This window comes from Bombus vancouverensis, chromosome 3 (assembly GCF_051014615.1).
Source record: "Bombus vancouverensis nearcticus chromosome 3, iyBomVanc1_principal, whole genome shotgun sequence".
Taxonomy (NCBI): Eukaryota; Metazoa; Arthropoda; class Insecta; order Hymenoptera; family Apidae; genus Bombus; species Bombus vancouverensis.
Window position 1 is genome coordinate 11,935,930 of NC_134913.1, and position 17,576 is coordinate 11,953,505.

At 33.8% G+C, this 17,576-nt stretch overlaps 1 protein-coding gene and 2 long non-coding RNA genes across 6 annotated transcripts in view; 2 read left to right on the forward strand and 1 right to left on the reverse strand.

Moving 5' to 3' along the window:
- plx (PTB_TBC1D1_like and TBC domain-containing protein plx) overlaps positions 1–17,576 on the forward strand; it is a 39,543-nt gene that overhangs the window by 9,884 nt on the left and 12,083 nt on the right. Inside the window, exon 1 of one of the 4 annotated variants that reach the window (XM_076617295.1) lies at positions 9,319–9,961. The exons of the other annotated variants lie outside the window; for them this stretch is intronic. Within the exon in view, the coding sequence (XP_076473410.1) occupies positions 9,875–9,961 (87 nt within the window). The 5' untranslated portion in view covers positions 9,319–9,874. Of the gene's footprint in view, positions 1–9,318; positions 9,962–17,576 lie in introns of those variants that run through there. 4 annotated transcript variants of the gene reach the window in all.
- Positions 10,266–13,138, reverse strand: LOC117154103 (uncharacterized). Its single transcript, XR_004463712.2, has 2 exons — positions 12,546–13,138; positions 10,266–12,271 (listed from the first exon to the last, which is right to left on the reverse strand). It is a non-coding gene; the product is annotated as an uncharacterized LOC117154103 (long non-coding RNA).
- Positions 13,747–14,720, forward strand: LOC143302479 (uncharacterized). The gene is made up of 3 exons (XR_013058029.1): positions 13,747–14,107; positions 14,239–14,398; positions 14,476–14,720. It is a non-coding gene; the product is annotated as an uncharacterized LOC143302479 (long non-coding RNA).

Below are 17,576 nucleotides of genomic sequence, written 5' to 3' on the forward strand. Positions count from 1 at the left end.
ATACTCTTTATTGTTATCTTAAATTCGAATACTTCGAAATAATCTAAGTAAAATCTTCTATTATTTTCACTTAAATTAAATTTAAAATAGTAGGACGTGACTTAAATCGAGATTAACTCAATGTAATCTTTTTTATTGTACATGCACTTAGTTTGATAACGATCGTCTAAGATTTATTGCACAAGACAATGATGCTATCTATAGTATATACATATTTCGAAACATCCTATGCAATTGAAGATCACACTTGAGAAACGATCTGTATAAAAGAAAGATCTTTTATAAAGGAGCAATTTGTAAGTTTAATGTTTCGTCAACCTATTCCACATCAAAGCTATCCTTGCGTTTCAAGAATTCGGAAATTCAAAGGTTAAAAATTCGAAGATCAAAAAATCCAAAAATTCGGAAATTTCAATGTTCAAGAGGACATAAATTCAAATATAAAACTGTAGCAATTAACTGTATCTCTTCTTTTCAGTTTTCACCATTCCCTTTGAAGAAATACGTTTGGAACCAGAAACTTCACCCCCTTGTTATCAATAACGAGCATGCCAGATTAACCGAAATTAATAAAGAGCCGATAAAACGCCTGACGCATGGCGCGTTATCATTAGCGTTGCACGGCAACCGAACACGTTTTTTCTTCTCTCCCTCCCTCTCTCGCTTTCTCTCTCTCTCTCTCCCCCCCCCCCCCTCTCTCTCTCTCTCTCTCTCTCTCTCTCTCTCTCTCTCTACGACTTCTCCGCATGTTAAGATTGTCGGCGGTCGAGTACACGCCATTAGAAGACGCCACTCGACGGTACTTGGTCGGCTTCAAACGAGGACGTGGCAAAAGAAGAGGGTTAATAACGTAGAAACAGAGCCGTGCGTCGTGAGAAAACCACGACAATCAGTCGTAGCGAAAACAATGGAAACGAACCGAAAAAAAACTACGCCTAACCTATTGAACGTTCGACCCGTTATCGCCGATTTATCGATTCGTTAACGATATCGATTCTTCTCACCGAACTATTGTCACATTCCAATAGAGCGCAGTAATAGGTATCAAAGACCATATAAACAAATATGTTAAGATTATTTTTGTTGCTTTTTTATTTTCGCGTCATTATATTTTCAAATAATTGAAAAAGAGAATAACCTGGTATATCAGAAAATGATTGATGTTCTTTGTATCAATTTCTTTATTCTTATCGGTTGTATTGTATTCAATAAAATACTTCGTTTCTCAGTTGATAAGTTAATAAGATTTAATAAGAAAATTATTAGTAACGTCTAGTATAATTTTTAATCTTCTTCTTTGTACTAAGCTCAAATATCGATTAAATTCTATAGGATTTATAAAATGAGTATCGTTTCTTAACGCAACAAAGTTTTTAAGGTTATAATAATGCGCTAAGTTCGTAATATACAGGGTGGTTGGTAACTGGTGGTACAAGCGGAAAGTGGGCGATTCTACGCGAAAAGAGAAGTCGAAAATATAAAATAAAAATTTTTTTTAATTTTCTTTTTTTTTAATTTTTTTTTAAATCTACAGTGAGGACCGTTATAACGAGACGCGATAAAGTGCACGCGTACCGAGCGAAACTTCAAAGTCGATTTTCTCGAAAACAAAGCCTCGAACGAACAATTTTTATTCTATATTTTCGACTTCTTTTTTCGCTTAGAATCACCCCCTTTCCGCTTGTACCACCAGTTACCAACCACCTTGTATAATAATAAGGTAACTAGAATAAGACGCTATAGATACAAGATTTTCGAAAATAGGGAATAAATCAATATAATGTTTCGTAAGAAACGAATCTTTGTATATCCAATACTGTTGATATCATACTTGATCGCAAATTCAAATTTTTGAATATTGAAATATTTGAATTACCGAATTTTTAATTCTTTGAATTTGAATTCAAATTTAATTTTGACGAAAAAAACAAAATCTCTATTATCTTAAATTGAAACAAGGTTATAATAGAACATAAGATGAACCGAAGAAAATGTACCGAACCCTACTGTGAGAAATGTAAATTCCTCGCCGCGCCACGTTGCAAAAAGATATATAACACGTTCATAGGTACGTACGGTAAAGTTGGCGGAAGGGGTTTAATTAGCGTGCAAGGGGTGACTCGGTTACACGAAACAAGAAAACACGGTACATTTACTATTTGTTCAAAAAGGGGGAATGTAATAGGATGATTACAGTAGTCTCGTAAAATTTAGATAAAACCTGAAAGTGGTTAAACTACGTGAAAAAAATTTACTGGGATATTCAGGCAGCATTTTCCTAGAATTTTAGTTACGTTATACTCTATCATAATATCGTAATTAGGCAAATTATTTAATTATGTTCTATTAACCTAATTATACTTTTTTGATACAGTGCTTTTCCCTTGTAGAATATTTTTCTGAGGTTGCAATTAAGCTCTTTGCGTAACAGATTGATAATTAAGAATACTGGACATAATCAAAGCTATTAATCTTACAGTTTAATGAATTCAAGCCAGGAAGAATCGACCATGTTGAATAAATTTCGAATGAATTTAAGGCGAAAATTTAGATTACTAAGGCTGACGTAAAGAGCTGAGGAACCTTTTTCTTATGGCTGTTATCAGTCCGGATTCTTATCAGCTAGATGAAGGTATTGCATTATTTCAAACTTTATTGCTCGTTAAAGCGGAAGGGATTGTTGAGATTAATACCTCTTTGGAGCGAGGTGTCCTTGATTGATGCATTCTCTTCGAGACGAGAATGCAATCTGCAATAACGATGACATCTTATTGTTTGAATCACGTTGCTTTCATCGATTTTGCGTTACCTGAAATTGATAATGAGATACCGTTCTTATCTTTTCTAATTTAATAATGCGATGAAAACTGTAGGCTACGTCTTACAAAATATAAAAATTCGATTCTTCGATTCTTAGGTTCTTTCAATACTTTTGCACTTTTGAATTTTTAAAGTTTTGAATGTAATAATTGTCCACAGTTATTAAGAGGTACATCATCCTGATTATCAGATTTCGATCCTGATTTTATCATTGATTTGCATTTTCTTGTCTCATATGAAACAGCAGTATAACAATTCAGAAAATCACTACTGTTCTTCAGAAGGTCGCAAACGAAATAATTTTCCAAGAACAGAGATCAGAGGAAGTTGACAATATAGTTAATCAGAAGGTTCTATTTTGAGTAACTAAGAGCAAGAGAGATGAATCACGGAACTCTTTAATCATTGGACTGATTCAATGTCAATCTGAGATTTGTTAAATACTATATTTTCTAGCTTAAAATAAAGGGATGATATTAGGATACAAATATATGCTATTCAGAGTACATCACATGACTTTATCAGAATACAAGTACATATGTATTTATCCAATTGCCCAATTAATGTTTCTCATCTTCTCTTAACCCTTTCATCTTACAGTTATTAATATCTATTTTCTCAAAGGTACGTATATCTTATCTTTTATATCAAAAATGCAAAAGATGTTGACAGTGAGTAAATAATTATTTTCCAAATTATCTGTTCTGAATTCTTCGTTATTTTATTACATTATCAAAAAGTTAGACACCTTAAAATATTTATTCCATTAGAGAGATGGAAAATAACGATTCTATGTCATTGCTCGTTGAAACAAGATCCTGTCGGATGCAATTATCGCAATTATGCAATCACAATAGGACAACGAAATGAAAGGACCTTTCATGGTTCATTGGCACACGTTGGTATTCTTACTGCATTCCAATGCCAGAGAGCTCGGGATACTGTTACTGTGGCTGCTACCAGTTAAACTGTTCTATACCATATTGGTAAACCCTACATAAACTCGTATCTATCACAGCCACACTTATCTCGACTTTTATTCCATTCTATTTATACCACTCCTTTCGAATAATACATTTATATGCTTCATATTTATTAGTCGGAAGTTCCAGTGCAATTCGAGAATGGTATTATAGCTAAAGCCGTGTTTCTGATAGATGTATTGTAAAACAAGACCAACTACTTATCACAACCAAAACTCGCTTTTCATTTCATTCCATTTATACCGGTTCTATTAAATAAGACATTTGTACGGTTCAAATTTATTAATCAGGCTAAAAGCGCGTATCCATTAGATCAGTATATCTGTATCAATATATCTAGAACAAGGCTAAATCGAAATTTATTAATCAAGAGATCCAATAAGATTTGATAGAATACCAATTACTAAAATTCAGAATGTCATGCATCGTTTCTTTCTGTCTTTTAGTAGTAAAAAAAAAAAAAAAGAACGGTATGAGTTAACTATGACAAGATTAACGTTTCATATATTCCCTACACGTGTGTATCTATCTGCGCATAAATTTAAAGTCCCGTTTTCTCGAATCCTCCTTACGCTCAGCTACCAACCGTTTCTCAGTTTCAAATAATGACCTAAAGGAGCTGATTTAATTGGAAAGCGATTGGTAACTCTGAAACTGCTCATGTGATCCGTTAAATTGACGTTTAACAAGCTCCCCACCATTTGACCGTGAAAAATGTCTGTGACGAAACGGCGGCGGGGTGGGACAGACCTTGGAGTCGATGCGAGTGCGAGTACATCGGTACGTGCAATAATTACCGTTGCGATTGTCTGGAATGAAAATCGCTATTGCATCGAAAGACACAAATACTCGATGTTCGGTGACGCAACGACATAAACCGGTTCCTCTCCGCGACCGATTTGTTATTTTTCATTAACACCGGTGCGATCGGGCAAAACATGTGCGACGTGTGAAACGGTACGAACCGGATTCTTGAACTGTGTTTAGCGTAAGACATACTAACAATCTTTTGAATTGGAGGTTATGGTACATAACCTTTTATCGCAAACCTAAGTATTGGATTTGTTCGTGTTATAGTTTTAGATTTGTTAGTGGAAACATGAAAATAGCATACCACTGGACTTTCGAATTGGAGGTTACGGTACATAACCTTTTATTGCAAATTTTAATGCTGGCCACTTTTCTGTTATAATTTTTCTGTTATAACTCTATATAACTTTTCTATTATAACTTTAGATTTGTTAGTCGAAATATACAAATAGCATACAGAAGGACTTTCAAGTTGGAGGTTAATATTGCAGATTTCAAAAAAGAATTAATTAATATGAAGATGTCAAAGAAATGCTTATAAAGAAGCGTTTTCAACTTTAGTAAATTAACATAATATTAAAATATCAAGGGATTTGTAAAAATATTGAAGTATTTTCAACTTGATTATAGCTAACAGTAAAGCTTGGATATAAGTTGTAATTAAAATCAGTTTTCATCGATGGATTTATATAACTATTTAACAGTATGGCTTAAACCATGTTTAAATGTAACTGAAGAGAACTTAAGATTGCAGGCCATTTTGGTTTAACCCTATTGCCATTAGCGTCGCTCTCTTTCCAGAGGTTTCATTCTTCCACGAAGTTCCCGTTTCTGTGGATTAACAGTTCCATTAGATCCTAAGCCTCTTTGACATACTGACATGGTATCGTGTTAACGAACGCGTTCGCGTGTAAGAAAGGAAAAATTTCGCGGACCAATTTCTTGACGGCAATTTACGATCCCGCTAGCAACGCGTCTAATTAAAATTCGATTCGGTGAACAGGTCGCTTGATGTCGTTAAAGTAAAACGTTTCTATCGTAGAATTTTCGTTACGTAATGGTTCGTCTCTTTTTCTTACCTTTTTTGTTCCTCTTACATTTGCGCGATTTTTTCCTCATTTGAGATTTGTCTAATTTAAATTTGACACGAAGGTGGTCGAATCGTAATTTAAATTTCGCGCGCATGGAAGTTAAAAGTTAATTTTAAAAATGACGCGAAAAGTTTCGTATATTAGTTTGGTAACTAGAACCACGAATTTTTAACGATTAGAAGGTAAAGCGTCGAAGTTAAAGAAAAGCAATGTTTGTGTCTTATGAACAGACTATGTCTGATTCATAGAGTGATCTGGATAATTGTAATTGCATACAGATAATATTAATTGCATCTATTTTAATTTTGCGCATATTTTTTTTTGTTAGCCTACAAGAAAATAAAAATATTGATTAGGATGTATATATAAATATTGCAAATAGAAAAACGTAAAAACGTTGTACGTAATGTTACTACAAAAGAAGTATGACTAATGCAAATGAAATATTTTCTGACACATGAACATCAGTCAAGATGTAAAAATAATTGTGTAAACAAAATTATTAAAAGAATGTAGTGACCTAGAAGAGTCAAGATCGGTCAAGATTAAACGCAAATGTTAAATAGCGAAGAAAGACGGAATATAACAAACATGATATAAATACATAGAAATCAGCAACATTTTATGTTAATGCATCGCATGTTCACGCATTCAATTGGAATGATAACAAGAAGGGGTATGTGTATACTTGGAATCCTGACGTCTGCCTCCTACATTAATGCATCAATAAGATGTATGTTACTGAAATAGCATGAAGAGCAAGCACTGCAGAATCTACGCTTTTAAATACATAAAACAATTGTTTGCCAGGTTCGAAGTTCGTGCCAATTTTCATCTTTCATCCTCAAGACATTAGAGTAACAGGTGTTTTGATCCTTTCTGTAATCCTGCATATTCTTATTTCCTTTCTGACGTTTCCTTGTGCTGTAATAATAGTAACAATATTTATATTTTGAAGCATCTAGGATAAAAGCAGCAGTGAGACTATAAATGACATAATTCAGGATATAAAGGATTCCGTTAATTTATTCTTATCCCTTTATGACAGATAAGACCATCAGTCTTACTGTGTATACACGTTTATGGATCGGTTAAATGGTGGTGTGTTTTTGAATGTAAGACACGAGAGAGTAGAACCTTACCTGAATTGCAAATGATCTCAGAATCAGTAAAATATACGTATGTATGTAGAACAAGGAAAATAATAACCGTTCTGTACAAAGGAATTCTATTGTAGAATTTGTACCTTTTGAAAACCGGTGACTTCTATTGACATTCAAATATGGCAATGTTTACCATTTTTGTAATGAAAGTAAAAAGTGCGATAAGAATTTCAGAGGATTATATGCTTAGCTAAGAATACTTTAGCGCCCTCCTTGTTTTGGTGGCGTTTACAATAACTTAAATGCGATCACTTGCACGGTACAATGAAAACAATAATATCCGCTTGAAATAATTTCGTCGCAGGTTAATCCATCGTTGAAAACAAGGCAACTAATCTTCTGCTATTAGAAGAGTATCCGTCTCATATTATTTCTTCAAGAAATAATAAACATATAAATTTTAACCTATCCCAAATAACATACATCTTTCACCGATGATTTAGCGCGTATGATGAATCAACAAACAAATTTTGTAGCATTCGATTTTCACTGTTCACATAAAAAAAGATTAGCAATGTGCACATCGAAATTTGTCTTTCTTTGTTTCTTATAATTTGAGTAGTTAATATGGTTACGCAAGTTTTATTTAAGAAATTATATTTATTATAATATTTTCTTCACAAAAGCGAACTAAATTTTCCAAGATGGCCGATTAAACGAGGCAATGAAAACTCCGCCAATCGAATGCGCCTCGTTTGACTTGCAAATCACGTTGCTTACGAATAACGAGCTTGTAAAATGTTGTAAGTGTTCGGGCACGTGCGTTAAAAAAATCCAAACGAGTGTCTGAAGGAGGCACGTACGTTCTGGTCGTCCTTATCGAGGTTTTCGTACGGAATTGCCCCTCTGGAATGTTTGTAATCAAAGGTGCACTATAATTATATATATTGCTTGACGTAACCAAAATATCGTTGTTTATCAGACACTTAATTCTAGATAAGTTGGACAAAAATGAGAGATACACGCGTTATTACCATATTTTTTATCTATTTTCATAAAAAATGTAAACGTAAATTTGCTCCAAGAAACTCGGAAATTAAATAGTTGAAGTAGAATTTTTAAAATCATCATTCTACGACTTAGTGATTTCTAAACATTTTGGAACGACGGACTTATATAATAATATTTCACATTTGCGCGCAAAAAGGAAAAATGTTTGTTCATAGATGTCCTTGAAATTACCGATGCTTGATTTTAAGTTTAAGTATTTATTATATATAAGTTTAAGTAATGATGCGTAGTTAAAATGCGTAAATCTATCAAGGTGAAATCAAATGTATAAATGCAATATATTATATGAAAATGAATTCGCATTCAACGCAGACTTTAAGGCAGCAATTAACGGATGATTCTTTCTCCCAATGAAGGTTTATATTATAATTGTAACCATCGTGATTTCATCCATGATTTAACAAACTTACAATGGTGTCTGCGTAAGAGTAATGAATTATTAAAAACCTCTCATACTTGACTACCGAGTGTGGCATACTGGCTACTACTTGCCACGGAGAAAACAGAAATATATCTAGAAGTAACCTTCGATCATCGTTATTGATTCAACATTACATAAGTGCATCCTGCAATTGGATCCATTCATAACAAAGTACATTTAAGATTGTAAAATTAAATTATTTTTCGACTGACATCTTGTTACTAACTTCAAATTTTATTTACAAAATATGTTTTATGAGTTAATGGCGATTATCTTTATAAAGTAAACTATGTTATAATATACCCTGGTATATATAATATACCCTGTGATAACAAATGACGTCTGAAAAATGAAGACATCTATAGGGGGTAAACAATGCGAAGCAATAAACGTTATGAGCTTAATAAATTAATATCGACAGAAAATGTTTGATAACAAATGCTTGAGAGTCAATTATGACGGCAACCCTTTTAACGGCGTTTTTCATGAGTATAATCCACTGGTGTTACCTGAAAGCGCCCGACAACCAATGGAGAGGTCCATTCGTCTGTTTAGGTCTTTAGGCCTTAGGCGGCGAAGTGCGCTACGCGTCAGTCGATGTTTGCTCGTCCGTCGGTAAAGGTGTTACTAGTTCCGAAGCAAGAAGTTCCGTCAACTCGAAAACAACGTCGTTTCGTTCTACTAGAAAAGTTCGCACGCTAATCCACGATTAGATCAGTGCAATGCTTGTCTTGAGACGCGACGGTTCGCATCGCGAGCTCTCATTAAAAGTACCTGTGAGTGACACTAAATGAAACCACATAGAATATTTTAAAGTACTTAAAAATTACTTGAACATTACAATCGAGGAACTAATATTGATTAATCAATCGAAATTGCGTCGAATAAATACAAAGGTTATTTCAACGGCCTCCAATTGGAACATTGAACTTGGCAAAAAATTTAAATTTCCCGCGTCTTTCGATGTACTGTAAAAGTGTTAAAAAAGAACTGCAAATATTTGTAGTTCAATTATAAATACTTTGCTGTAGAAATTTCGAGATCGAATTCGGTGATATATAGCTCGTTGAAGGAGAAACGAGTCTACGATTGTGAACAGCCTTGAAAGGAGACGCACAAGTTCGGTCGAAAATAAATCATTTTCTACTCAGTGGCGACATATACCAAACTTCGCAAGAAACTTCTGAAATCGTTTCTGACGATCTCTATAGATGCAAAATCGTGCTTTCGTCATTTAACAGAAAATTTATTCGAGTAAGCGTCACAGGTGAATGAACAAAACTTTCGACGATAAATCAGAGTCAGTGATTACTTGTTCGCGTCCAGCTGCTGGCAGATCAACGTGAAATTAGAGAAGCGTAATAAACTCGCTCGAATAGCATCGCTTTGTCATCGTCCCGGAAGGGGACCGTGCATCGTTCTCCCCAGAAAAGTCGTGTCGCCGGAAGTGGCCCTGAAAACGTGCCAAATCTTCGGTTTGAGGGAAAGCAACCGCGGTGAACGTGGTGACCGGGCTTACGTTCGATTTTTTCGGCCGTCGAATGCTAGAAAGGTGGAGAAGCGAAGGGCGGAAAAATGATTACCGTGCCGATATCCGCTTCCAGTCCTTACATGAAGGTTACATCCTACAGCGATGCAAGCGCTATTGGCAAAAAGCCTACAGTGAGTAGATCAAGAAACCATTCACAGTCTGATTTTTTACTTCGAGGTCATAAAAATTGGTTTTTTGTTCCATTCTCTTAGCTTCTGTTTCTTAATTTACTTGTGTAAATTTTAAGATCGTGGACTCACTTATGAAGTTGAAAACATTCGACATTTAAAAAGTTTATTGGATTTTTGGACAATATTAGGTTTTAATGCTTATTTATTAATGTGGGGATGATAGTACCAATTATATTGATATTTTATTAATACAAAGCCGTAAGAATCGGTTTCTTGTTCCGTTCCTTTTTTTCCAATATATTACTTTCTTTGTGTAGATTGTAAGATCGTGGCCTGATTTATCAACTTAATTAATATTTAAAAGATTTATTGGTTGAGAATATGTATGTATTAGGTATTATTGTTTATTTATTAACACGAGGATGATTATACAAATTATGTTAATATCCTATGAGTACAAGTAAATTGTATATTTATGAATATGACTGATTTATGAATGAGTAGGACTTAAATATCGATTTACTTTATCCTTGAAATACTGTAACCTCACTTTTGATATTTTGTATATCTTTGTATGCTGTATGTACTCTGTACCTGTACTTAATTTAAATTTCTAATACATGCGAAAATATGCTAACCAATCTATTAATAATGCAGTATCACAGCAATAATAGTATACTATATGAAATAAAATGTGCAATACAAAATATACGACGCAGAACAAACTACAGTGCATAATAAATATCTTTATATACTTTTAAACACGCTGTAGATTAAATAAACTCTATATGAAAGTAAAAAACAAACCTAAAATTGATAGCATGAATCAATGTGATGCGTGCTATTTGGTCGCTACGCTCGTACTAAGTCATTTCTTCTTTCTTCCTTGCATTGTATAGGGATATTTTGGGTCTAGCAAAAATATAGAAAGCGCAGATCAAGATCTGACAAAATTTTCTAGGCGTTATATTTTAACATTCTTCTTCATTGATATATATGTCGGAGGCAGGTTGGCAGTTTGGGGTGTTCGACGAACCTTTACCGTCTTACTTTACCGTCGCGAACGTAGCCAATATTTATCAGTACGAATGTGGACGCTACAAGAGGCTATGAGGAATGGTAATAGGATGGTCGAGATGATGGTGACAACGAAGTCAAGTTCGATAACGAATCCACGGTCCACGGGAGGACTCGTATCAACGTGCTATTCGATTCGAGTAACTTCCCGATGACTCAATCGGCAATTCGTCCAACGACTCACTAACTGACTAGCTCTAACTCTCACTCTAACTCTGTCAATCCAAAAGAGGCTGCCCTTATACACTCCTGTTCCCGCTTCTCGGGTTAATCTTTGTTTTAAGGAGAGCCATATAATCATTTCATACCTCTGTCAGGTACATGTCCCTCCCGTGACCGTGGCTACGTCCGGTGACCTGCCATGTCAGTTCGAGCCCAACCCCATCGTCATAAAGTCAGATTGGAACATTAAGACTATTTCTTATTTTTATTACTTAAGGGCGGCTATAGTAAAAGTCTGGACTAGTGTATTAGGGTCTGTCCCAACATTCCGGACGGGAAATCCCGCTGTCTTTCATTCTCCGACATATATATGTGCATGTATGTATGTATGCATATCTATGTATCTGTGTATTCTAACAGATAATTATGGAAATGAAATATTCAATGTTTATTAATTCTCATTTGAAATTTACTAAAAACAAATGCGCATTTAGTGCTAGATAATGAAGAGTTCTAGGAAGTTTGTTGTTGTAGGAGATAATTGAATGATCTTGTATAAAGATATGTACTATGGGAATTATGAAGTTATTCTTTGTTTATCTTATTGTGAATGGGGAATAGATTGAAATAATTTGCTATGTACTTATCATGTTGATGATTGTATTGTATCTTCCATTAAATTGAGGAAGAACTGTCGGTAATAATAATTTATTCCTTAATTATTATCTATTACTCGATGCATATAAATTCATTTTTAAGTTACTAAATTCATATATCATTAAATTTTTGTATATAATGTCTCGATGTAAATATTACATCGATTCATTTTAAATTCCACAAGAGATTATCTCAAATGGCGTATGGACAAAGACAAAATGAGACATTACGTGTCTAATTTTCCCGTTTTCTCCGCAGTTTCTGTAGTTCATTTCTTCTCCTTGCTCTTCCTTCTTGCTTTCTAAAACGGTGTCTATCATTTCTCGTATGACATTTGGACCATCATTCGCCCTATTTCTCAACAAACCTGCCAGTCCGATCTTCCCATGTACCACGTTAATCTTTTGATTAACCCTATAAAATGAGTATAATTTTCATATCATTATTATTCAAATTTGATATATTAATCACTAACAAAAATCTTTAATTTAGTGTTAGTTAATTTTTCTCAGATCCTTAACAAACACAGTGAAACGTGTTTCATAGTCAGATTAATAAACAGAAAATCATGTCTGTTTTCAATTTAAAAATTAATTTAAACGTTTCCCTAATAAATAAAATCATTATATCGTATTTCGCCAGATCTTACACAGATAGATCGAGATGTATGTCATAGTCAAATTACTACCTTGAAATTCCTGGCACGATTCTTCATTATCTGGACCATGATAGTAGCACACAAAGGTGGGGATAATTTATACCGGAAGAGAAAATGTGTTTTTTCCTATTCGGAAATTCGAACAAACATTATCACGACGTCGGTCACTATTGATATTTCGCCACGAATATATCTAGTTCTATAGCAGTAGTCTTAATCTCATGTCCGTTATTTATTCTTATCGGCTTATCAGGAGATTATTCATCTTTTGCGACTAATCGCGTGCGCGACAGAGGATATTCGCTAGCCTGGAGGCTGTTTTCCTTTCTTCTCGTTTCCATCTGTCGTCGTTGGTAAGGCGTACGTTCGTGGAACCAGGCGTACCGTGGATCTAAATTTACAACGAACAAACGAGCAAGAATCCCAGCTCTCTGCCAACGTTCGGTTCGTCGAATGACCGTGTTCCAATTATTCCGTAAAAAATATCGGTTTTCTTAACGCAGATGCTTTTTACTTCTGTCGTATTATTTCTTACATATGACGCAGATTGGATGGTTCTTAAACGTTTAAGAATATCGCTGCATTCTCGCGTCTGCTTTGTACGCGGTAGTGAAAGTTACGTAAAGAACTAAACGCGTCTGAATGGAGTTTGACGTAATTATTTCTTGATCGGAACCGCTCACTACCACTGTCGCCCCTAGCGGACGTTTTGTGCAATTTATCCATTTTAAACCCTTTTTCTATTCTAGAACTTACGACAATGCTAATTTCTATTTTATTAATGTGATCTTTATGCGTTCCATTCTATTTGAATAGTTTAAGCTATTCATTTGCGTAAGAAATTAGTTTCTTTTAATTCAGCATTTGCCGGGAAAAGGACGGGATATTAGTGTAGAATGTAGTAAAGTTTTTTATTTTGAATCTATATGGTAATGATACTAGGCAGTTGATCTACCACAATAATGTTTTCCACAGGTATTTACTAATAATCTAAGAAACCTCGTGGTTTGTAATTTATGGAAGGTTAGAAAATAGAAATAGGACAAGTTCTTGACAACAGTTAGGAATTCCACGATTCATTTAAATTTAAATGACATCGGAGTGTTTGTATGAACATTAGCGCCAAAATTATTTGTCGATTAGAGAGAGGATTAAATTTGCAATTAATTAACGGTATGTTGTAAAACACTTTCTTAATCGTCTTACAGAGCAATTATTTCAACTTCTCTAGCAATATATTTTTCTTATTATTCAAACAAAATTTTAGATACTCGTTTTTATAATTTAAATCGAAATAAAAATATTAAGATCAGATATAAAATACCTAACCGTAATAAAAATATAGAGCGAAAGATAGGTTATGAAAAAATTAAAAAATATTACAGACCAGCAATATAGGTAAACGATAAGTTTAGAAGATTTACTTCTATTTTCTTCTTCAATTCTTTGCAACTTTTTAGTTTCGTGCCGTGGGAACTTTACTCTCGAATTTACAAACCAAGAAACAGATGACCAGTAGAAAATTCTGAGATTGCATCGTTGACAAGAAAATAAATGTTATTTACTTTGACTGCTCACGCGAAGGTTGCTATGTACATATTAACATTTTATTTTATATTTATACAGCTAAGTAATCTTTTCATTAAAAAAGAAACAGTCGAAATTAGTTTTATAGTGTCGAATAAGAAATGCATTTTACGTGACCACATGAATTTTCCAACAGCCTTAATGTTTCTGCAGTCCGTATCTTGTCATTTCATCTTTCACATTCCACGTTCCACGTTTTGCATTCTACACTCAACATTCTACAGCCTGCATTCTGCAAATTGTGCTCGCAAAAGTTACTAGAGGCATCTTCATGTCAGGTACAATGACAAACAGAGGTATTGGCATACACCAGATTTTTCTGTAAAATTCTGTCTACATAAAAGATTCATTATTCTTTATTTAACTCTTCCAGGATCGAACGTTTGTAGGGCTCTAAAGAAAACTTCTACTTTAGAAAAGGATGAATGTATTTCTGTTGTTAAAAGGAGCTACAATTTGAAAATCGAGCTTATAGATCTATAGTAAACGTCTGTATTTTCTAATCCAATAATTTAATTATTATGGATTTCCATTTATTTTCTAAACATAAAAACAATAAACTTGTAATAAAACTTAGTTAACATTAAAAACTATAACTAACATTTTTAATGCAATTTACTTAACTCTCCATTTCTATAGGTTTTGTGGAATTTTCTGGAAAAATCCTCAATTACTCTGTCCATATAATTAAAAAATGGAACGCAGATAGAAAATTGTTTTAGCTACTCAGTATTCAGTGCCATATTTCAGATGTATATTTTTGTACATTATATGCATTCTGTGCATTTTTGCACCTTAGAATTTCCCATAAATGCTAAAAAAAAGTCCGCAGTCTTATAATTAATAATAGAAATACATTTTCCTTAATAATTTTTTTTACAAAATACGTAATGGACTAGAATTTATCACCAGTTTTACCAAAAATAAGAACCTAACCTCAACCTAACCCCAAAAATAAAAACATCTATCGTTTACTTAATAAATAGATTATTAGAATGCAATTGCCTGAAAGGTCTAATCTTTATGTAAAATGTCACTTTCAAATCTAAATATTGCACCGATGAAACATGCTGGCTGAAAACATCCGGCCGGATTTCTCCACATAATTCCAGTAAGAACCAGAATTTAGTAAATGTGCGATAACCTAGAGGAGACGCTCGATCGACTTGTATCCGAGTTCCGTCACGAATTTTGCCGGTATCCAGGAGTCTCGTGCCAAAGTTATGGCATTTCGATCACGTACCAGTATCTCTGCTTTCACGATTCTTTGAATTCTCGATGACAACGGCAGGAGAAGGCGATAGTAGGACGAGAAGAAACCGAGTGTCTCAATGAATATCCACAACACAGTTTCAAACCAGTTTTTCCGTCTATGGATCCGGTGGTTGCCGCAAAAAACGTGCTTATTAACGCGTAATCGTGTTAGAGTGATTACAGTACTTTCTGCAACAAAGTGTCGATAATAAGACGTAACGTTTGTTCACTGCTCGCTCGTAGGTATTATGTTACCTGTTCCGTCGACATGACTGCTTGTTTCGGGCTTAATGTTAATTTGGTCACGTAGACAGATACGTTGCATTCTTTCCCTTCCCCTTTTATTGCTGTTTCACAGTGTATGCGTACGTGCACGAGGTACGCTATGCATTCTTACGCTACTATCTTTTCATAGTTATCTTATAAGAGGTGTCTTGCTAGGTGTCTTATTATAAAACATTTGCATCGTACTATTAGCTATAAATATCAGGATACCTACTCATTGTATCTACTTTGACAAATACCATATTTAGTATTTTACATTATAACGTAGATTGTATTTATATTATTGCGATTTTATTATCTTATTATAATAAAATATTTAGAAAACAAAAATAATGGAAAGCAAGAGTTCTGCAAGAGTTCTGGTACTTATAGCCAGCACTGTATGCTTTTACCCAGAAGCAGGAACTGAAGTATTCTTTCTTCTTGTATGCAACATTTAAACTAAATTTATCTGATACTTGCACACTTTTATTGGAACTAGGAGTACCAGATTAGGAATAAATCATCAAATGAAAAACATTTGCATCTTATTTTGTTTTATGATGCACATTCAGTATATTTGTTTACATAAATTTGTTTTGATAAAGTTTGGTTGATGCACATTTCACAACAGCACATTTGCTATTGCACATACGGTATATGTAGGGATTTTCTAACATGTTTACAGAGACTGCAGTATTTTTGGCCGATTAGCAGAAAACATTGACCAGCAAGCAACTCGCTAATTTTTAAGTAATTAATTCAAAGAATGTGATATAATCGTTTTGGTAATAATGGAAAAAATCGCGAGTCAACAGATTTAGCAACTTGGAAAAGTATGATCCTGGTATTTAAATAACACAAGTGAAAGCTTAGATATTCGTGTAACGTTTGGGAGAGACAAGCTGTCTGCATATAATTAGACCCATTGAGTGCCATACATTTTTAGATGGATTCCTCTGAAATATTTCTGTCCTCGACCGCTGCCATTTGCATAGCAAATCTATTTGCAATAGCAAATGTGATTTCCTTCGTATTATAAACCAGATCAATTACAAATAAGGAATAATGTAAACAAAAATAAAATGTTCCTTGTATTTTAATCATTACACTTGCTTATAAATTATGTTATAGGTGTTCCGCCACATTAGTTACAAGCTTGCTATAACGTCCATTAGCACACATTAATTAAAATCATATTGTATTAAGTTGCAAAATCAATTGATAGATATTAAAGTGTACATATACGATACTTTTAAACGAAAGAAAATTTATGTGCATTTATTCATGGTGTACGGCCTCAACAATTCTTATTTTAATCTGTAAAAGTGTCGGCAGACACGCGTGACGCATTCCACGACATTTCAATGGAAACTATGTCAACCAAGATCAAAGACCTTACACGTACGGTTATCGACACTATCCAGGTTTTCTTTTTTTCTTTTTTTTTTTTAGCGTCAAATCAAATTAAGTCTGGCTCCAGCAATTAGGATTTAATTATGGTCGACACATGGCACGTATGAAAATGTAGCTCCCGTCTCTTTTCACACTGCTGCTCCATAAATGAACGCTAGGGTGAAAGTATCTGTATAGTTTCAATGTTTCAACGCGCAAAACACTTGATTCTAAACATTAAGAATCTCTTCATTATTTTCATAAAAATAAATATTACTTCCTATGTATTTAGTTTGGTATATAATACATATATATATGCCTTTAGAGCAGTATATTGTATACTGTACAATGTACAATCTAGTTCATAATATAATTTTTGGTATACAGTGCATACTTTCATACAATACGTGTTATATAACTTTTTAATTATATGTATGTCTTCAATTTCATCGAATCAACTTTCATAACAGAATTAATAGGTCTGTATTTATTGTCATTCATAGGAGATCTCTAATCGTCATAAACATGGTTTTCATTAAATTCCTATTCATCAATAATTAA